Source organism: Cryptomeria japonica, chromosome 2, assembly GCF_030272615.1.
Source record: "Cryptomeria japonica chromosome 2, Sugi_1.0, whole genome shotgun sequence".
Taxonomy (NCBI): domain Eukaryota; kingdom Viridiplantae; phylum Streptophyta; class Pinopsida; order Cupressales; family Cupressaceae; genus Cryptomeria; species Cryptomeria japonica.
The window spans coordinates 86,585,473-86,609,072 of NC_081406.1; the positions used below are offsets into that span (position 1 = coordinate 86,585,473).

At 36.9% G+C, this 23,600-nt stretch overlaps 1 protein-coding gene across 1 annotated transcript; it reads right to left on the reverse strand.

The window, feature by feature from the left end:
• Positions 1-17,968: 17,968 nt before the first annotated feature.
• Positions 17,969-23,396, reverse strand: LOC131078818 (U-box domain-containing protein 4). Its single transcript, XM_058016594.2, has 2 exons — positions 22,914-23,396; positions 17,969-19,061 (listed from the first exon to the last, which is right to left on the reverse strand). Exons 1-2 carry the CDS (start codon positions 23,183-23,185, stop codon positions 18,209-18,211), a joined length of 1,125 nt encoding a protein of 374 aa, XP_057872577.1. The 5' UTR covers positions 23,186-23,396; the 3' UTR covers positions 17,969-18,208.
• Positions 23,397-23,600: the final 204 nt, after the last annotated feature.

A 23,600-nucleotide genomic window follows, 5' to 3' on the forward strand; every position in this document is an offset into this window, starting at 1 on the left:
GGGTCGGGTAGAGGCCCTTGCTGATAGGTTGGAGAGAGTGATGGTTGGTGCCCCAATTCGGGACATGCTGAGAGAGATACAGTACTCAGCCAAGGACACTCAGTATTATAGGCATCTATACGAGGAGGTGGCCCCTCAAGATCACAGAGCTCCTAGCTATGATGTAGTGGCGTCTAGTCGATCTGGCCGCAGTCATACAAGGACAGAGAGCAAAGGAATTATGGGGCCTACCCGACGTGATCCACCTAGTGGAGATCCAGGAGCTGGAACATCTACTATTAGACCGTCAGCCTCAAGAGATAGACCTGTCTCTGTTGTTTTTAATCACTTTGTTGTATTTTGACAGACATGATATCCCTTGTACATTTCGACCATTTTTTGAGATATATATATATATATATATATATATGGCACTGATTTTCTCTGATCCACATGTGTTGTGTTATTGATGATGATTGAGTTATGATATGCATTATGATTATATGGGGATGATTTGATGCTTAGATAATAATGCTCTTGATTTTGATGATGATGTGAATGTATGATTCATGATGAGATGAGTGAGAATGTGATGATGTATTGCATTAATTACTTTGATTTATGAGATGTATCTTGAAAATGAGATGTATGATAATGAAAATGATGTGAGATGTATCTTCAAAATGAGATGTATGATAATGATAATGATGTGAAATGTAATGCGTTTTTAAAATGATATGCAATTAAATGCAATTTTAAAATGATATGCAGCTAAATGCAAGTTTTAAAATGATATGCAACTAAATACAAGTTTTAAAATGATATACAACTAAATGCAAGTTTTAATTTTGTCGTTGTCATTCCTGATTAGTCACTTGTTTGTGCTTTGTTTTGTTTGTCATCATTGAGCTTTTGATATGCTGGAAGTTAATACAAGCATCATGGTATAATTGAACCATAACGACATGAGTATAACTTACATGGATTTGGATATTGCAAGACGACACAAGCGTCGAGGTATAATTGAACCAAGACGACCTGAGTGTTGCTTGCATAAAACAGACAAGAGTTAACCATTTGTATGTGCAAAGTGGAAAATGTCTTCAATGATATGTTTCCAATCATGTCTCGAGACAAATTTGCACCTTATGAATGATCGCCTCACAGACAGAAAACCAAACAAAAATATCAGATTCCTTTGTTGCTTCTCTAGCTCAATTCATCCTTGAGTAGCTCAGGAGATCTAATGATTCAAAAATTAAGATACAAATAGTCAAAACTTCATGCTAAAATGTAAACAAATCATAATTCATAAAATCATCCATCATGTGTGTGCTAAAGTTGTAGGTGGATAATGGTCTCATTTTCTATTTTGATGAGCAGTTTTTGACATTGGTTCTCTAGAATGTTGTGATCCTTGTTTGTTGTTGAGAGGAATGTTGCCCCTAGTCATAGATATTTATCGATGTAGATATACACGTTGATCACCAAGCCATGATGGGATATGATATGGATAACTATTTTTGGATAATCAAGGATAGTGACTATGCTAAGTATGTCTAGGATAATGTTGCGTGTATAAGTGTGTTGGCGATGGATTTTAGCTGAGACTAGGTAGATCAATGATATGAGTACTGATAGATAGAGGAGTTGTTCTCTCACAAATAGCACCCGGTGCCAGGTTTTCACTACTTGTTTTTAATGCACTTTTTGGTTTGTTTTTTATTTTTTTATATTTTTCTGATTTTTTTTTTTTTTTCTTTTTTTTTCTTTTTCCATGCATTGGACGACTCAAGTGTATAATTTCTTCAAATGGATAATGTTGGTTGGTTCATTGAGCACATCCCCTTCTGAAGTTGACAACTGATATGCTTCTAATCTGTAGGCTGATATGATGAAAAAGGGACCCAACCAGTTAGGTTCAAACTTCCCCTTCTTTTCTTGATCTTGTTGATTTCTGGGATTTTCCTTTAGTATGAGATCACTGACTTTGAAAGTCCTTGGGATGAATTTGTGATTACATATTCTACACATTCGCTGTTGATATGCCTTGAGATGGTCATAGGCATGTTGTCATTTTTCATCAAGAATCTCTAGTTCATGCAACCTGTTTACTCGATATTCCTCATCTGGTATGAGGCTCTTCAAAGATACTCGGAGAGATGGGATTTCTACCTCAAGAGGTAGAATTGCTTTTGAACCATACACCAATTAATATGGTGTAGCCCCTGTAGGTGTCTGGATACTAGTCCTGTATGCCCAAAGTGTCGGATTGAGTTGTACATGCCAATCCTTGCTCGCATCATTTACTGTTTTCTTGAGGATTTTCAGGATTGTTTTATTTGATGCTTCCGCTTGACCATTCCCCTGTGGGCAGTATGGTGTGGAGAAGCGATGTTGTATTTTGAATCATTCACATAGCTCTCGTGCATCTTGATTCTTGAAAGGACGCCTGTTGTCTGTAATGATGGAATTGGGAATGCCATATCTGCAAATTAGATAATTGAGAATGAATGAGGAGATATGTTTTCCATTTACAGTGGTCATCGGGACTACTTCAATCCACTTTGTGAAATACTCTATTGCAGTGATAATGAACTTATGTCCATTTGAAGAAGGATGAATTTTCCCTACTAAATCAAGTCCCCATTGATAGAAAGGCCTAGATGTGGTGAACGGTTGCAACTCCTGTGTTGGTGCATGGATAAGATTGCTGTGAATTTGACATTTAGGATATTTCTTAGCAAATTGATAGGACTCTCTCTCCATTGTCAGCCAATAATATCCCATTCTTAGAAGTTTCTTGGTGAGAGTAGGACCACTTGAATGCGTACCACAGATACCCTCGTGAAGCTCGTGTAAGGCAAAGTCAGATTCATTACGATAAAGGCATCGAAGAAGAGTACCATCTAGACCTCGATAAAAAAGTGTGTCAGTGGTTAAAGTATAGCGAGCGGCTTGCCGGATGAAGCTGTGTTTTTGGTTGCGAGATAGGTTGGGTGGGAGAGTATTGTTTTTGAGATAATCATAGATTGTCCCATAGAGAGGTGAGTCTAAACCGGTTAGGGCATAGATGACTTGGGATGCGGGATTGTCATAGGCTGGGGAAAACAATTTCTCTACCAGGAACTCATAACGACTCTATTTATCTAGAATTTGCAGCAGTGAAGCGATAGTGGCCATTGCATCGGCAACTCTGTTGTCCAATCTTGGTATTTTCTCAAAGTTGATGTGTACAAAGTATTGTTTGAAATCATCCACCATTCTCTTGTAAGGCATTAGCTTATCATCCTTTGTCTGATATTCATCGTTGATCCGATTGATAACTAATTGAGAAACCCCATAGACTCTCAATTCTGTGATTCTCCATTCCACAACCATTTTGATTCCGGTTACCAGAGCTTCATATTCAGCGATGTTGTTGGTGCATGAAAACATCAATCGATAAGATCTTGAAATTGTGTGCCCCTCTGGAGTGACGAATAGGATGCCAACACTCGATCCATGTTGTGCATAGGATCCATCAAAGTACACGGTCCATTGCTTGGGTGTGAAAGTGAGTACATCCCTATCTGGAAATTCCACCTGCAGTGGTTGTTGGTCTGGTAGTGGTGCTTCTGCCAGCTGATTTGCAATTACTTGTCCTTTGATAGCCCGACGTTCTGTGTATTGGATATCAAACTCACTGAAAATCATGACCCACTTAGCCAATCATCCTATAAGAGTTGCCTTGCTGAGTAAATATTTGAGAGGATCAATATTTGCTACCAGCTTGATTGTGTGAGCTAGCATATAATGGCGGAACTTTTGAGAGGCGAACACCACTGCTAAGAAAGCCTTCTTAATGAATGTATAATTTAGTTCATATCATTTCAAAGTCCTACTGATGTAATAAATAGCTTATTCCTTTCCTTCCGGATCTTCTTGCGCTAGCAGTGCCCCCAATGATACTTCTGTTGTTGATACATAGAAAATGAGTGGCTTGCTTGCTATCGGTGGTACCAAAATTGGTGGATTCATCAGATATTGTTTGAGCTGGTGAAATGATTCCGCACACTTGTCTTCCCATCTAAAAGGTATATTCTTATGAAGTGGATGATTGAATGGGAGACATTTATTTGTGAGTTGAGCTATAAATTGCCCGATGGATTGCAGTCGTCCCTACAGAGATCTAAGTTGGCTAATGTTCTTGGGAGGTGGAATTTCCATGATAGCTTGTACCTTTGCTGGATCTACTTCGATGCTCTTTTCTGATACAATGTAGCCTAAAAATTTTCTTGATGTGACCCCAAAGACACACTTCTTAGGATTTAGTCTGACCTTGAACGATCCAATCTTTGAAATATTTTATCTAATATGCCTAGATGTTCTACTCGGGTGAATGATTTAGCCAACAAATCATCCACATAGTCCTCCATGAAGGTATGCATCATATCATGGAAGATTGTCGTCATGGCTCTTTGATAATTTGCCCCAGCATTTTTCAAGCTGAAAGGCATGACGTTCCAACAATACGTTCCCCATGGACAGGTGAACGCAGTTTTATCTTGATCCTCTAGAGCTATCTTGATTTGATTATAGCTAGAGAAATCGTCCATTAATGATAACATTGTGTGGCCTGCTATTAGATCTACAATTATGTAAATGCTTGGTAAAGGAAAGTCATCCTTTAGACATGCTTTGTTGACGTCTCTAAAATTTGTACATATTCTGATGCTTCTGTCAGGTTTTGAAACTTGTACAATGTTTAAGATCCATTCAGCATAGTCTATAGGTCGGATGAATCCGACGTCTAGTAACTTCTTTAGTTCTTCTTTGACCAATAATGCCACATGCAGATTCATCTTTCTTAATTTCTGCTTAACCGGCTTAGCTCCTGGAGCGATGGATAAGTGGTGCATGATCAGGTTCAGATCTATTCCGGGCATATCAGCATAAGACCAAGCAAAATTGATTTGATTTTCCTTGAAGAATTTGATAAAAACTGGTTGTTCCTCTTCTGTGAGTGATTTTTCTAGGTGTCTAGTTTTGACTGTTGCTTCAGTATCGATGTTTATTGATTGAGTTGGCTCAATCAATATTGGTGACCTTTCTTGATAATGTTTAGGAAGAGTGTCAAGTCTCCAATCTTTAGGTGCCTCAAAAAGGTTTTCACCTGCAGATGCGTCCTTTATTTTTACCTTTTTTGTGATCTAATACCGTCATTGACTGGTTTTCACTATTGGATCCTTTCTTTATTTCATTTTTGCGACTGAGAGACTTGGCACTCCCTTGATTGCAGATATCATCATTTTTTTCACTGGTAGAGCATGTTTCTGGGTTGACTGAACATAGATACTGGACAATGGATTCATCATCTGGGAATATCGATATATCATGGTGTTCAGGTTCTTCCCAGTCTATGAGATCAGGATATACAAGCGGTAAGGAGTCATTTGGTGGGTTAAGATCAGTCATGGTAAGTGTCATGATAGCGTCATCATTATAGTTGTTTGGGATACTGGTTAGGTCTATGATATTGTCAAGGTCTTCGATGGTATTATCTTCGATGTAGCCTTGTTAATATTGGTGTTGCTCGTTCTCACTAGCCTCATAGATATGTCGTGCTCCAAATTCAAGTGGTCGAGATTCTGAGCTTTGTCCCTCTTGAGAAAGGGATGTGTATGAGTGGATGGTATCTACCTCAATGTCTTCAATAACATCTGAATAGCTACCCCACTCATATTCATTAGAATCGGTTTCAGAATCACTGTCCCAGATTATCTCACTGCTTCTAACAGGTATGTTGTATGGTGAGAAAAGATCTCTGACAATTGACACCAATTTTGTAGCTTTTTCTGATTCAGAATCGGAGCTTGCTTGTACTCTTTGCATTTGTTCATACACTGTTTCTCTTCGATGAGTAGTAATTTCTTCAGGTGGTGGCTCCACCTCAGTTTGATCAGGTTCTTGCACATGATGTACTTTCTTGTAAGAGGCTTCTTCCCTTTGAATGGTCAGTTCTTCTTGTCATTTCTCTTTTTCTTCATATTCTTGCTCTTTCCTTGTCATTTATGTTGCTTGTTGTATTGCTTCTTGCCATGAGTTTTCATTATATTTTTTCTTTTCTCTCCACTGAGGTTTTTGATGGTTATTTTGTTTCTACATAGGCGGCACATGTTGTCAATACCCAAGCCTTGTTTTGTCTCTTGCAAATTGTGAAGGAGGTTGCAGGGGTTCTATAATGCCTTCTTGGCGCTTGCCAATAAGTCCTTTGCCGTTGTATCTCATTTGTTGCATGATCTGGAACCCTTTTCCATATTGTTTTGTTGGTACTGCCACTTCTACGGCAGCTGCTCTGACTTCTTCTTCATCCTTATATAGCCAACTAAGGATGTCTTTCTCTTCTGATTCATCTGCCAGTGTGCCCAGCTAGATAAATATACCATCAAACTTGGTGATGGACTGTGTTGCATGATGTCTTGATGCAGAAGGTTGTCCATAAGATTTTGGTGATGTTGGCAATTTTGATAGACATAGGGGTTCAAAAGAGTATTCCCCCATGCCTTGGTCCTTGATTTTCATTTTTTGCTTAAAGTCTATGGATAGAGACTTGAGTGCTTCTTGATGATGATTGGATGTTGAGGAAGCTTGGGCCTCCCTGTTGTATGGAACTAGACTATCTTGAGCTGCCCCCATAGCATTGCAATGCTGAAAAGGGTTATTATCTGCATAAATTAAAATTTCTTGTCCATTGTACGAGAACTTGATACATTGATGGTATGTGGAAAGAATTGCTTGCATTTCATGGATCCATGGACGACCCAATAGCATATTGTATGTCAAGTCTATGTCCAAGACTTGGCACATGGTGTCTTTTTGTACCTGACCTACCTGAATAGGTAGTATTACCATTCCTTTGGATGACCTCTCTTCATCATCATACACTTTGATGGTGATCTTCTTGTTCGGATCAATAGACTGCTTAGAGAAGCCCAATGCATGGATAAGCTTTAAAGTACAGATATTGAGACCAGCTCCTCCATCTATTAACACTCTTTTTACTCGATGTTTATAGACTAAGACTTTGATATGGAGCGGGGTGTTATGCAGATGACTCAAGGAGACATCATCGTGTTCGGAAAAGGATATGTTATGCGGCCCTGTCATATGAGCCACCATGGCTTGGAATCGATCAATGTCTAGATCATTTGGAACGTTTGTTTTCGATAAGTGCTTGTTCCCAGATATCTTTGTGTTTTGGCAAGAGTTTGAACAACTCAAGTATGGATGAGTGGGATTTCTTTGTAGTTGATCAACTAAATTATATTGAGTTTTGAGGAGGGTTGTGGATGTTGATGTGCTCCCTTTCGAGACGTATTTTTGTGCTATGCTTGTCACATTTATCGACGCATGTTCTTGTTTGTCCTTGATTTTTATGACATTTACTTGATTGTCATATGTCAATATGTGATTGATGGTGTTCTCATATAGGTGATTTATACGAGCTCCTCTGGTATCATTTGACATTGAAGCTCCTCCCTTGTTGTAATTTGGAAGAGGATTTTTGAAGGCTTCATGGTCACCATTTGTTTTGTGACCATCAATTGTTAAATCACCACTATCGATCATGTCCTGAACGATATTCTTCAGCCTCATGCAACCATTTGTGTTATGTCCTTTGTTTCGGTGAAAATCACAAAAATGCGAGTCATTCCACCAAGGTGGTTTGATCTAGGGTTCAAAGTTGTTCGTGGCTGGCAATGTGATGATCTTATTCACCAAGAGTTCTCGAACCTTGATTCTAAGGTTTGTCCTAATGGCGTGTAGATGCGTCGATGTGGGAAAGCATTGGTGTTGCCTCTCTGGTTTGCATTATTCCCTTGGTTAATGTTGTTTCCTTGGTTATTGTTGTTGCCTTGGTGGTTTATTTTGGTGTTTGATGTTGAAGTTCCTTGATTGGTATTTTGTGGATAAGTGTTAGTGCCTTGATTAACACTTTTTTTATCTTTATTGGATGGTGGGTTACTTGATAAAGCCAACACTGGTTGTTTAGACTTCACATTGTTGGCATCAACTACCCCATCATTAACAATATTTTTGTTCCTTGTCCAAAATCTGGATTTGTCTAAAATGTTGTTATTGTTTTCATTGTTAAAGGCGTCAGTGCTTGATGAATTAAAACCTCCCTTAAAGAACTTCAATGTTCCTTTCTTGATGCAAGCTTCCTCCACTTGGATTATGTTTTCTATCAATTTGGCAAAAGATGTTATGCATTTGAGTTTGAGTTGATAACTCATCTCACTATTTAGATTATTGATGAATATTTCCATCTTTTCCTTTTTAGGCATGTCTCAAGGATATCTTGAAACCATGCATCTTCATCGTTGAAGAAACAAAATGAATGTTTCATTGATCTTTTGTTTTGTGTTACACACATCCAACATGGTGATCGCGTGTTGAATGTTATAAGAGTATTGTGTTATGAATTTGTTCACCAACTCATCAAATGATCTGATGGGGGTGTAAGTTTAGACAACCACTCCATTGTTTGCCCTCCCAAACTTCTTGGGAATAATCTCATTAAGTAGGTGTCATCGTGAGCAAACTCTAGGCTCATGGTACAAAATTCCCGAGCGTGATCACGGGGATCACTTTTACCATCGTATTTGTCATACTTTGGTATATCTGAATTTGGGGAAAAAGGTACCATGTTCAATCTCCTATCAAAAGGATAAGGACAGATTTCATCCAAGGAGGATCGTACTGTATTTCCTTGTTGCATGTCATGCATTTGCCTTTGCAGTGTTTGGAGTTGTTGTGCAAGAGAAACTATGGGTGCATTTGTCCTTCGAGGGAGAGTTTCCCCTCGTTCATTAAGATTGTCTCAATTGCGGGCATGGTCTTGGTCGTGGGTGTTGTCTTGTTCGTGGGTGCGATCTAGGTTGCATATGTTTTCCAGATCATGTGTCTCTTCTTCTTTCGTTGTTCTTGATAGGCACGATTTCTCGACCTTGTTCTTGAAATTCTCTCATCTATACTCCTTAATTTTTCTATATCAAAATCTTCAGGAATGTCGATTCCTTTGCTAGTTAGCATGAGTAGATATTTTTCCTTGTTTGCTTCAATAAGTATTTCCATGAGTTTTTGGAAAGCTGCGTTTTCTTGACATTCTTGGAGAAGTTCTTCGGTGATCTTTGTTTCTCCCATATTGGAATACTCATCAAAAGGATTGGAAAGTCTACAACCCATACTCGATTCTAGTTGTGATTCTTTTTGTTTGTTTCTCTGAGATCGAGTGACAATGGGCATTTAATATATTTCTACCGTGATGAATTCTTCTTCTTCTATTGGAGTTCTTGATGGTGTTGGTGGCTCAGGTCGAGCTTCGTTATAAGTGATAAGGAAATTTGGGAACAAAGAGGAGTTAATCCTTCCTCCACAATTTAGGCGTTGGTTGAATGCCGCTTTCTGAATGTAAGCCTTACTTCTCAAAGACTCTTTGTCAAACTCATTTGTTTTTCTTTCGATATACAATCGCATATGACACAAGAATGCGCGATGTGATGCAAAGAATTGATGATTGATATAGAGAAATTTATTATTTTTAACAATTGTCTTAGAACTAGGTTGTCTCTTCTTCAACTTAGTTTTTTGATGAAGACTTGTTCTTCTCAAAATATGAGGAGTGGTCATACACGAATGATCAAAGGTTGATGTTGATGTTGATGTTGGATACTTCGTTTGAAAACTCAAGTTTGCTTTATCCAGTAGAGGTTTAGTTCGATTCGCCTCCACGATAAAGTGTGTCAAATGATATGAATAAAGTCTACCGATATGGAAACTTGATTTGACAACTTAAGGACCAAACTAGGTATTGTTTTGATAGGATCCACTGGATGGTGAAACTTTGATCACTGTTTTTGATACTCCCTAATTTTGTTGGATGAAGTTTGATCTTAAGCTAGTCTAATGATTTGAAAAACTTGTTCTAAGAGTGCCTTGTTGGATTTGGAAATTTTCTCACTAATGATCAGATTTGAAGTTTTGTTGTTGAGTTTGCCAAAGGACCTGAAAGGGTATTTGAAATTGTTGATAAAATTTTCCCAAAGTGACTGATTCGCTCTCTATTTTTCCCTAATATTGATCATGCACTAAAACAGAGACCTTATGCGCTAAGGATAGTTCCCAAAGCGCTACAAAATATTCACAATGCGCTATGTTGTCTTTCCTACACGCTACTTCATACTGTTTGATAATGACTTGGTTGGACAGGTTATGCGCTAATATGTCTTGATTACGCGCTAATGTTTGATCTGAAAGCGCTATAATATACCTTGAATGCGCTAGGTTGATGTTTGAATGCGCTACTAGAAATTTCACCAGTATGATACTAATTGTGCGCTAAGTTGAGTGAAGAAAGTTCTATGTTTTGGTGTAGATGTGTTATTTAATGCTTGCGACACGCTAGGATATTGCTCATATGCGCTAACTGTCCTGATTTCTTTGTTTGATGTTTTTGTTGTGTTGAAAAATAACACTTATGATTTTGATGGATGATTTTCTGGAAATTGACTTGAAAACACGACACATAGAAAAGATAACAATTTTGTCTATGCTAAACAAGTAGTGTATGTTCTTTTGAGGATTTGTTCAAATCCCCGATGTTTTCACTGGTTTGGATTACAAAAAGACAGATCAAGTAGACTCTTTATTCTAGGGTCATCAACAATATCATAGCCCACTAGTCTCGATACTCCATCAGCTCAAACAGCCTTGTCACCCCTAAGGGGTGCCCGTTTTTTTGTCTTTTGTCAGAAATTAACCCAAAGTGACTTGCTTCACAATTGAGAAGTTATCTTGGGAGATATATGGTGAGAGATCTGTTAGGCCCAATATGGAAAGCTAATGTACTAAGAGGGGAGGGGTGAATCAGTACTTCAAAACTTTTCTTCAACAATAACTTTACTATTATGCATAAACCAAAAACTGTTGTAACATAACATAAAGCAAAAACAAATAAATGACAATCATACATGATTCACTCCATAACACATATATTTTGGTTACGCAGAAACTCTTGGTTAGAGAGAAAAATTGCGGTGGAGATGGCACCCACAACTTCACTACTGCAATAATAAAGGTTGCTCGGTTAGAGCTACATGTTTACCTATTTCTGATAGCTTACCTTGTTAGGAGTATCAAGATCGTTAGATCTACCTTGCTAAAGGATTTTACAACACTTATTCTAAATGTTGCACCTGGTTAAAGGCTTTACAATTTATAGACTTTGTTAGAGTCTCTTACCCTATTAAAGGTTTCTCTTACAACTCAAAATATTACAATCAAATTCTTACAAAATATCTGCAACTTTACATCTGGAATGTTATAGCAGATTCTATGTGCTCAAAATGAGATTACCTTGCTTATAGCATACCTCGGTAATCCATATATTAACTGGGTAAACCCTTCTGTTTACTCTGTTCCTTGACTATTCTCTGAAATCCTTCTCAGTGACCTTTGTGTCTCTGACAGTCACAGTACTCAGTGCTTCCTTATCTGCTACACATGTCTTGCTTCATATATCTCATGTATGATCCTTAATTCATGTTGTATAAATAGATCTCTTATGTCGGTGATCTAGTTCATGCTTCGATCTTACAAACATGATTTATCGAATGAATAACCATACAAAATATTTCATTGGATAGATGACCTCAAAATCATACAAAATCTATAAGTGCAATTTCCAATGAGATAACGGTTCTATGTTCCTCGATCTTGTAACACGTTTTCATATGTGTCTAGGTTCAATGAATCTGGTAACACGTTTCACTCGGTGTGTGTTCACTAGGTATATCATTTTTGCTGCTCGGTAGTCATAGAGTGTTACTCAGTAGACAGCTCGGTGTATACTAAGCTCTGAAACTACTTTCTTCTATAACCGACTGCTCTATGCTTACCGACTGAATATTTTGGTAGTAATAACCAACTAGAATATATAGAATGACTTTGGATATAAAACTAATGGAAACTTAGTAAGTAGTAACAAGATCTTGGGGGCGGATTCTTCCCCACCCTTGCACTATGATATTGCCAATGTTTGGCGACTAACTCGATTCAAAGTTTCTAATGCTAAGGTTCGTAAGCAGGCTTTCATTCGGTCTTCAATGATAAACTCCCTCGAGAGGCTTCCCAACCTTTAGGACAAAGGCTTTACGTATCTTAAAGATACTAGGGGAAGACTAATCACTGAGCAAAATCATTGAAAGGGACTTTCGTCAACCTTCGCTTTTGATTATAGTGGTTTGGAACACTTGGCGATAAAATCGTTTCCCACTTAGGTCGCTCCCCTCTCACCGGCCATTAATGGCGCCCTAAGGGTAACTCGGAAGGGCAGGCCTTCTAAAGGATTTAATTGCTTGAAGTAAAAGAAAGCATATGAGTGGTTTGGCTTTTTAGTCACCCAATTAAGGGGAGAGCATATACCTTCCACTTTCGAAACAAGGCAAACAATATTTTTTTTAACTTTCAAGACAATGATTTGCTAAAGTCTATTTGGAGATGTTGCTCCAGCAAGCATGGTGTTCTTTTTAACTTTTCATAGCAAAATGTGTGAAAGTAATAAAATTTTGAACTTTTGAAAGTAAATCCTTGTCAACCAAATGATTTGCCAATGTAACAACAACAATCTTAATTCTGAAAGCTTCTGAAAAGGGAAATGTGAAGATTTTTTTTAAGTTTTTCCAAAACAAAGGTGAAGTTTGTTTTAAGGAGCACCAAAGGAATGTGATGTTCAATTTTAACTTTGTGCCAAAATTGGAAAGTTGTACTTGTTCTTTTTAAAGCCCAAAGAAAATGTTATCTTAACTTGCATAAAAATTATTTGAGTTTGTTGTTCTTTTTATCCATGCAAGAAAGAAAAGCTTGAGTTTTGTTTTAAGCACCAAAAGAAAAGCATGAAGTTAATTTTAAAACTCCAAAAGAAAACGTAAGATCTGTTTTAAAACCTTTGCAAGAAAAGGAAAAATGAGTTCTTTTTACCAACTTTGAAAGAAAGCAAAGAAACCCAAATTAATTCCCTTATGTTCCTGCACACAGTCTGTTAGCCAAAAAAAAAAAAAAAAATCAAGATGGTGGGCTTCACAAGCCTAAATTCTAATCTCGGTTACAAATTTTTCTCTCTCTGTCAGAACTGTGCGCTGGACTTCTGCATGGAAGCGCTACATAAAGGTACAAAAGCGCTAAAGGATGATTTCTACATGCTACGTTGATTACCTAATGCGCTATACTGATATCCTGACGCACAAGAAAGAAACCAAAAGGGTTAGGCGCTAACAATAAGCTCCAAAGCGCTACAAAAAGGTTCATATGCGCTAAACAATGCGATGAACGCGTTATTGTTTGCCACAGATGCGCTAAAGAAAGTTCTGACGCACTAAAAGGGTATTCCAGCGTGCTTGTAATCCTTGTCCTGCACAAAAAACAATGTTATTTATGGGGATGAGCTCCACGGTGGGCACCAGAAATGTGTGCGGGGAAATGTGGTGACGAAAACGAGTAACTCAAATCCAAGATATCCACACACCAATGGTGACTCTTGGTGCAAGTATATGAACTGATTCAATCAATTCAACTTCCCAAGGGGTGTCTCATTGTTCTCTATCTCACAGGATCCCTAAAGTCAATGTTTTTGCTCTCAGATCACTCAACAAAATGACTTAGGAATGACAACTCCAAGAACGAGTGATGTTTGATTTATATGCATGAATGCATTCTAAGATGTATGATATTGAAACTATGATGATTAAGCTAGCATAAAGATGGTGATAAGATTAGCAAATTATCCTAGCAATGATATACTAGTCTAACATGAATATTCTATGATATATTAAAATGCTTCTAAATGCTATTATGATGATTTAACAAAGAGAGACTAAATGTTTAGTAATTTAGGCTATAATGTAGATGCATGAAAACTTGGATATTATTAAAATGAGGAATGAGAGCTCGATTTATAGGAAAAATAGGGCAATGGATGGTCAAGCTTGGATAATCTTAACAAGGGCCAGGATTGAAAGTTAATCAATCCATGTTTACAATTCTGACCAATGAAATGGTGACAATTGTCAACAAGAGGTTGCTTGAGAAGAGATGTAAGAAGCATTAAATTCTTGAGAAGACATGAAGGTTACCCTAGGAGGTAAAGGTTAAGGTTAGGTTAGGGTTATCCAATGGATAAAGCTTTTACCCAAGGGGTAAACTCTTGTGCAAGGGTTAAAGGGATAACCAAGGTTAAAGCCATGAATACTTGATGAGACCCTTGGGTTATATGAGGGTTAAGTTAGAGAGAAAGTCTCTAACCAAAGGTCAAAGATGAGTTAACCATAAATGGTTATGTAAGAGTCTTTAATGGTTTGGAAGACTTTAGAGGTTAACCATTTGAAGACACAAAGCCTTTAATGGTTATTGAAGACTTTGGGGATTTTGAGAAGAGACTTTTCTTTGTTTAGGAATGTGACAATAATTAGGAGATGAATTAGGCTAAATTGGAAGGGATTAGAAGAATCTAGAAGGGGTTTAGGAGGCAAGTGGGAGATGTAGGAAAATGTAAGTGGATGGAGGAGGATTTTAATTGAAATAAAATTACTTTATTTCAACAAAATAGATGCAACTTGCATGAATAAAAGTGGGGGATTTAATAAATAAATTAGATTTATTTATTTGCAAGGATTAATTTAATTAAAAAGGGAGAAAGGGGAATTAATTAAATAAAGTGATTTATTTAATTAAAGGCTAGAAAAGGCTTAGGTGAATTTAATTAAATAAATTGAGTAATTCATTTAATCAAATAGATGAATATTAATTAAATAGATTAATAGGGGGGGGTGGGGTTAAAATAAATATTAAAGATTCATTTAAAAAAGTGATCAGATTTATACATCTACAGTAATGATGGGGACAAACGTTGAGATTGTAATAATGACACCTCATCTACATAGGTTGATTTATGCCATCCTACTATCCTTGCCCAAAACCTATTGCATCTAGGAAAAATGTTGATGAGCGTATAAGTTAATAAAATAATATTCAAATCCAAATAAAGAGGCTCAAGGTTAATCTATAGTCCAAAGCCGAGTTTCCAGCCATGCAGCCATAAAAATGAAATGGAGAAGTAATTAATGAACGGATTCTCCTCATATTTAATTATCTACTAGCTGTTGGTTATCTCTTTTAATGATTTGATGTGGTGACGTGATTGTGTTGAGTCAACATATTGTTATCAAGAGCCATATTTTTCAATTCTTCATATCGTGGGACCAAACTAACTATAGAAACATGTCTCAATGGGTGGGTGACTAATAGGGGAGGATGCATTTAATTCCTTGGGTATCTCAATCCATTTAGGCTACATAGTTGTAGGAAAATCTCTTGTGAAATCTAAGAGCAAAAAAAATGTCAAACTTTGATAAAGAAGTTCTTGAAGTTTGTGAAGCTTAAGAATGTTCTTTCTAGACCTACAACTAGATGCATAGTCCCTCCATGATAGTCTCTCTTATCTTTTGTCAACTCAAAATCATTTGACCTCTCAAACAATAAATACATTCTTGCAAAATGCCTCAATGGTGTTCAATGTATTCTTTCAAGAGCCATATTTTACATTCTTTGTGTTATGAGATTGAACCAATTGTGGCAATACATCATGGTGGGTGGGTGAATATTAGGGTAGGCCCTATTTTATTCCCCAAATATCTTGATCCTTTTATGATTCATGGTTTTGACAAAGTCTCTCAAGAGAACTAAGAGCAAAAAAACTACCAAACTTTAACGAAGTAGTCCTTGGAGTTCATAAGGTCTGATAATATTTTTTCTAAATCTACAAATGGATTTAGGGTCCTACCACGATAACCAATCTCAAATTTTATCAACTCAAAATTATTTGACCATGCAAACAATGAATGCATTCTTGTAAGTTGATTCAGCGGTGTTAAATGTATTTATAATGAAAACCATTTTTACTGTCTTTATCTTGTAAAGTTGTAATGTTCCTTTCCAAAATTTTAATAAAAAACAAATTTGAAACACAAATACCAAATAACATAAATGCAATCTTTACCAACAAGCCCTAAGATTCTTCATTATGTTTGCACCCTCATTAGAGGGTAAATAAACTACACTTGACTTAAACATTCAAAACCTTGCTTATAAATCAATGATCTATTCACAATGAGGAAATGGCAAAATACTAGTTGAAGATTCTCTTGGAATTCTCTCCTATAGAAGACTATCACAAAGAAAGAAAGAAAGAAAGTACTTGTTAGATCATGATATTGATATTTAATTGATATTGAGAAAACCCACTCATATTGTGAAGTTTTAGAGATGTAACCCAAAAAAAAAAAAAATGGTTCAAAGTTACTACAAGAAGTTATATAAGTAGATTCAGTAAATAACTTGCTTCAAAGTTACTTCAACAAATAGGTTATAAAAGAAGATATTAAAGGTTTATATTGCCACTTCAATCATAACATTATAGATTATAAGACATTAAAAAAAAGATGGAAATGGAGGGATCCTCAATAGTTAAGTTACTAATTTTGTGAGTTTGAAAGAATGATTAACAGCTTGGTTCAGGGTTTCTCCAACAAACAGGCTGTACAAGAAGATACCAATGGTTGATAATTATCACTAGTGCAGTAATTGCATTGTATCAATGTATTATGAGGCTTGTAAAATCACCTGAAGGAAACAGGTGAACCCCTCAACACAGCCTGAAAAGAATCAGAGGTTACAAAATGGCAGATACGAGGCTTTCAAATATAAGATCGGGAAGAAACATTAAATATAAAGCTGGGAAGTGTAAAGCAATTCCAGGTACTTCTTTCGGCTTCTAATTTTGTTTGTTTATATCAGCTCAAAATTAGATGGCTGTCACGAGGCCTTCAAGAGTTTTATAATAGACATAACAACAGGTTCAACGCATAAAGTTCCTGGAATTTCTGTTTATTTCTTCAAAATATAAATATCTTCTTTCATATAGTGAAAATATGCATACATTTATGTGAACAGCTACAGAGATTTTTACAAAAACTACCTCTTAGATAACTTATATGCCCCTTTTATCAGGTATGTAGTTTGTTTGTTTTTAAATAATCCAGGGGTATTCCTGCATCTCATCCCAACGATACCCATTAGACCTTGCCTTGGGCTTATTTTTATGTCAAGTTGGGGTGTCAATGAGGCAAGACTAGTCCTCTAGGGATGGACCTAACAGCCCGCAAGCCACGCCCATCAGGTTAGCTTGACCAGCAAGAGTTAAAACTTGGACCTACATGTAAAGAATCCAAAGCATTGGCACAACCTTCCAACCACTCAGACTACAGGGTTAACCCCAGGTATGTATTATGTTAATTCAGCACTAAATACTATTCTCTGTTTCTGGATATAAAGACTTAATCCAACTTTTTTTGATGTTCAGAATATCTAGTAGATCCCATTGGGGTTTAGTGAGGTGGTAGTTTGGAGCAATTACTCCAGAGAGGGAAAGGTTCAAACCTGATAGCTAGCCATTAAGCTTGGCTAGGTATGTGGCCCCATTAATATGGATTTCTGAAACGTAAAACTCAGATGCCTATGCTTCTACGTTGACAACCGTGTCAGCATCACCAAGAGAATTTCAACCTCAGAGATACATGCCACCTCCTGGCTCCCATTATATAACACATCTCTGCATATTAATTCTGAAATTGCATGTAGACTAATCCAACCCGGAACCTGATGAAGAATCTAAATAGTTTAAAAGTAAAACTTGAATCCTGTCCTTCAGGCTACTTAAAAAGTTCAGAAATATAAATTTAAGAGCCAACTTTAAATACCCATCTTTTAGGCCTAAAACTGATCAACACACGTACAGACATATAATACACAAAAAACTGATATTCAACACCCAATGAAATGCTAAAGAGAAGTAACAACTCAAAAGATTTTCAAGTGAATTCTGCTATCTTCCTTGATAGAAAAAAAGCTTCATACACATTTCAATTTCTTTGCCCTTCTTTTAATTCAGCCGCTTATGCTATATAATGTTTGAACCATATCTTATGAGTCTATAAAACTCCTAAATAAACAACTTGATACAATTCCTAACCAGTCACCCGATACCACAGAGTGGCCTGGACTGGCAAAAAAAATCTACCGTTCAAATTGAAATACATTTCACGTTTATTGCTAAGCATGTAAGTATTGTATGCTACATTGGGGGTACTTTAGCTAAGTTATTTGTTCTTGTAAACTCTGATGGTATACAAACCAGTGCATCCTGGTTTAAATGATGACTCATGCTCTGTTCCATGCTTGCTTGAACCATTTCTGTGAACAGCTTCTTAGCAGCTTCCGTTCCTTTCTCCATATCATCAACATGATCATAGACAATATTCTCAAGTGCAATAGATGCTGAGTCAGTTTCATTCAAGGAAGGAGCTTCTCGTAGAGCCTGTAAAAGGGCACGAGCCTTTTTCTGGGCTTTAGGTGTGCCCTGAATGATGAGCTCAAAAAGTCCTGGAATAACTCCCTCTTTCAGGATTGCTTCCCTATAATTGTACTTATTGCTTTCACACATTGTCAGCAGAGCTCCGACGGCATGTTCTCTGCTTTGCAAGGATCCATCTTCTATAACTTCCACAAGTGTAAGGATTCCTCCTTCCTCCTTCAGAATGCACGTCCTGCCTTCTTCCAAGGCCGATAGTGATTCTAGCAAAGCACTGATTTTTTCAGCAACTCTAGAAGATTTCCTGCACTCTTTCAGCAATGCTATCAAAGCTGGCACAGGCTCAGCAGCAAGAATGACTGTTAAATTGTCTGGGTATGTAGAAAGGTTGTAGAGCGCCATGACTGCATCCATCTTTCCTTGGTGGGTACCTATGGTAAGTAATTCTACCAGCAGCTGAGTGGCTCCAGAAGATCCAATAATTGGCTTGTTGACAGAAGAGGCTGAAAGTGTCAGTATTGCTGCAGCAGCATGTTCCTTCAAGTGAGCATTTTTTGACTCCAAAAGATCCACAAAAAGCTCAATAGCACCGGTCTTCCCTATTGCGATCTTATTCCTGCACAGAGCACATAAAAAGTTAAAAGATTTCCAAACCAGAAGAAATTTGCAAAGAAGCTGCAAAGAGAAACATGCACTCTTAAAACACTTCTTATCAACATTGTGAGAGCTATAGCTAGTCCTAAGCAACATCTTCAGGAAAATGAGATAAAAAAAATTCCTACTCTCCTCAGGACACCCACCAGAATATTTGAGACATTTCAAAAATATTAGAAAACAACAAACCATAAATCCTAAACAGTTCTACATGACGGTATAAATTGCTGCAGAATAGGCTATTATTACAAACCACACATCTGGCATTCTAATTCTCTCTTCCAAATACCAATAAGAATTTCATAAGCAACAACCTTGTCATAGAATATGTGATGTCCCCATCTAAACCTAAAATAGGATTTAATAATAAATAATAATATAATTAAAATATAAAACTATATATTTATAACCAAATAAGTGAATGGAATGAACTAAATAAAATCTTAAGAAAAATATTAATTAATCCTTGACAAAGGATACGTCTAATCCTGATAAGATACAACCTTTCAATACCCAAGGATATTTAATGGGGGAATTGTTATCTCTTTCATAGATGGATAATATATTGGATGGTTTTATATACGGTTTCCTATCACAGTTTGAAGAACCGAGAGGAGGAATAGAATCATTACAAGAAGATCATACGAAGAAGAAGGTTATCTTATGCAGTTGGTATGAAAAGTAGTAAGATGCAGATTTGAATGAGAACTGCATCGGATATGATTTCAAAGGCAGCCATTATGAAATCGTTCTTTGCACTGTAGCCTTATCAGTAAAACATCAGAATGCTGCAAGATTATAATTCTCCATCTGAAATAGCAACCATATCTCTTTAAGCGATATTACCGTATTAGACATTGCATGTACTAAAATATAATATCTGAAACAGCAATACTGTAGTGAGTGATGACAGTGTCATACCTTACATTTAATATATTAGGGGATTGAATCAGAGATAACACTTCAGTCATGGTGAACCTAAATAAGTGCGTGGCATATTCCCCATTGTCTAATTCAAGATAAGTTCTATATCCCGAGCTATTCCTAGATTTATTTTTAGTTAAATATTATAATAGAATGTATTCAGTTTTTGATAAAACTATATATTTTTATTAATATATTACAATTCTCATATTAACTTGGAATGATTGTCTCAGGACTGAATATATCCCAAATCCCAAAAGGGGACATTACAGAATACAAGGCATTTAGAGGCACAAATGAGCTAACAAAACTTGTGTTGCCTTTAATTAGAGGATCTTACAAATTTATATGCGTAGAGCAAAGGCTCTAGCTTTCTCTAGGCCATAGATTAAAGCAAGCTGCTTTTGTCATCATGGACCTTCAATACAGTTGCCACAAAAGATTCTCAAGTCAAAAGAAGATATATTCTTGCAAAGTTGTTACCTAAAGTTTCTCCATCGGTGTATCATTCATTTGGAGTAAGATCTACTCAAATGGGTTAGATAGCTGTGAATATTCTGCTTTCACGAGCCAAATTGAACTTTAAAAGGACAATCAAAATTAGACCACCCTAACTTGGCCAAAGAATTTTTGTCCAAATAGAAAAAAGGGAAAATAAAGAAACAGGGTTAACTTCAAAAACTGCAAAATTTGCAGACACATCCAACAGCACAGAAAGAAGAATTTCAAATCTACATAAGTTTTAGAAATAACTAAAACAAGGAAATAGGGTTCAGTTAAATTCAAAAACTATGCAAAAATTGCAGAGATCTGTTACATCAGAATTTTCCTAGAAGTTTACATTACCAACAGTGCAGAAGGAATAATTTCAGATCTGCATGAATTTGCAAACATAAATTTGCAGCTAGAAAGGAAAAACTACCAATTACAAAAATCTGAAATGAAGAGAAGGCTAAATAATGACTTAAAAGAGTCATTTTCTTTTGATAGCAGCCTTGGGCATTTGTAAATCCTCTAGTAACTCTATTGGGCGTTTGCTTTCTGGAAAACTGGGGATTCAAAACCATCTTATTTCTCGAAAAAGTAACGGGTAGCATATTTGATTGCAGAAACATTACGGAAAAAAAAACAATCCTCTGATCAGACCCAAGGCAATCTCAGTTGTCTGTAATCATTATCATCACTAAGATTATTCTCTGGCTTATAAGGAGGGTTCATCAATTGGGAGAATCCTTCATTGAAAAGACCTTAAAACATAACACCACCAACAAGTGAAGCCCACCTGAATAATCAATGGGACTTTCATAGCTAATTCCAGTCAGGATGGACATAATTTATGCTTTAAGCTGAGGCATAGTTACCAGATCCTGCCAGATCTGGCTCAAATCCTGTCGATTTATAAGACATGCAGAATTAGTCTCTATCAGATCCGGGCATGTTTTATTTTCTTTATTTTATAAAAATTGAATATTCATTTCTCTTCAAGCCCAACCACCTTTCCCACTTGAGCAACTCAAATTTAAATAAGTTTATGTTCTATGAAACACATAATTATATTATATCGAAAGACTTTTCTCTGAGCTGTATTTTCCAAAACAAATTCATAATTCAGAGTCTTTGGAAACGTTCCTTACGTACAAATCCAGACATCTAAACCTGATAACTATGGCTTCAGGACTAATCCCTCAAACCAACCTCTCCGATTTTTCTGTTTTGGTGGGTGGGAAAGGAGAAAAGAGGCATAGTTGTTAACTCCATTGACATAGAGGTTGCAGGCATACTATTAGAAGGCATATTCATGAGAATTGCGCCATGTTCAAGCCAACGACCAATCTGGTAGTGTCTATCCTGTATCCTTCGGCGTTTGTCTTTGCTAGGGCTGAGGTGATTCCTCCTCCAATTTGGAGCTTTCAGTGGGGCATAGAGATTGCATATTTTATGAGTATACACTGACTTGGATTCAATGCCCAATGGTAGGGTGAGACTATTATGCCTGAAACATTTGTAAGGCTGGGGTGATTCCTCCTATGATTTGAGAAGATCCCCAGTTACTTGATTGCTTGATGGTATAAATTACCTTATCAGAAATTGCAAGCTGGATAGAAATCAAATGACAATCTCTATTAGCCAAGGTAGTCACCTAAACAAGTAAGAAATCTCTGGGATGCCTTTTAGCCTTGATGCTCACCAGCTCAAAATTTGAAACCAAAAAAAAAGAGAGAGAAACAAAAATCAATTCCATATACACCGTACTTCAAATGAAAACCAATTCCCAATACATCATACCTTAAATGACTAGGCTAAGCCCAAGTCCTGACTAAATTTGATGGAACAGAGAACCTTTTGTAATAGCTCCTAAATCGTATTGTTTCTTGCAGGAAGGCAGATCATGAATTCAAAAAACAAGGGATACAAACTACCTTATCAGAAATTGTAATGTTTCTTGCAGGTAATAAAAGATCCGCTTGTTACTGGATCGCTTGATGGTATGAATTATCTAATCAGAAATTTCAAGCTGGGTAGGAATCTAAGATAGTCTTTACTATCCAAGGTAGTCACCCAAATGAGTAAGAAATCTGTGGTGTGCCTTTTAGCCTTGAGGCTCAACAGCTCAAATTATTTTCAAAAAATAAAAAACCAGAGACCAAATCATTCCATATACACCACACCTCAAGTGAAAATCAATTCGCAGTACATCATACCTCAAATGAAGATCAATTCCTAATTCACCATACCTCAAATGAACAGGCTAAGCCCAAATCCTGACCAAATTTGATGGAACAGGGAGCCTTTGGTCCTAAACTCAATGTTTCTTGCAGGTGGGCAGATTATGAAAAAAAAAAAAAGTTACTTCTAATGATTGATCAAACCAGACAGAATTCCAACTTACTTCTCATTTTTGACAGCAAGGTTGAGAAGGGCCAAAAGAGCAGCTTCCTTGGCCTCCATATTAGAAGAACTGAGCATTTTAACAAGGGGCACAATCACACCCCCTGCTGCCAGCTTAGCTCTGCTCCTTGCAGATGTCCTGGTCATATGTCTGATCTCCTTAGCTGCACGAACTTTAACATCCTCTTCCCCATGCAGAACAGCCCATACAATTTCCTCCACATTATTATTCATCTGTCTCCTCTGATCATCCCCAGTATCATTACTCGCCATAACAGAGCCCAATCACAACAAATTACAAGTACCCAAAAACCAAATTATATACCTTCACTCCTCCCCGAAAATTATACTGCCATTATTGGCCTAAATAAACTGTCGGTTGGATTTGTTAATCCGTTTTTATGATGCAGTCGGTCATTCCCCATCGTCCGTTCTAACGAATGACTTTGCTGGGTCATTATTCCCCGCCGACAGGACGAATTTGTGCTATGCTTTCTTTAATTTCACTCTGCTAAAATCCACGTTTCATGGTTCCGTCAATTGACAGAAATCGACATTTGCGGCAACGACGCTGCGCCCTTGGATTTACCGCACGGACAGAATCTTAGACTAGATTTCGTCCCTTACTTAACCGCGGTTAACATTGGGTTAGATTGGGTTAGGTTAAGTGTGGTTGAATGTTCCTTGG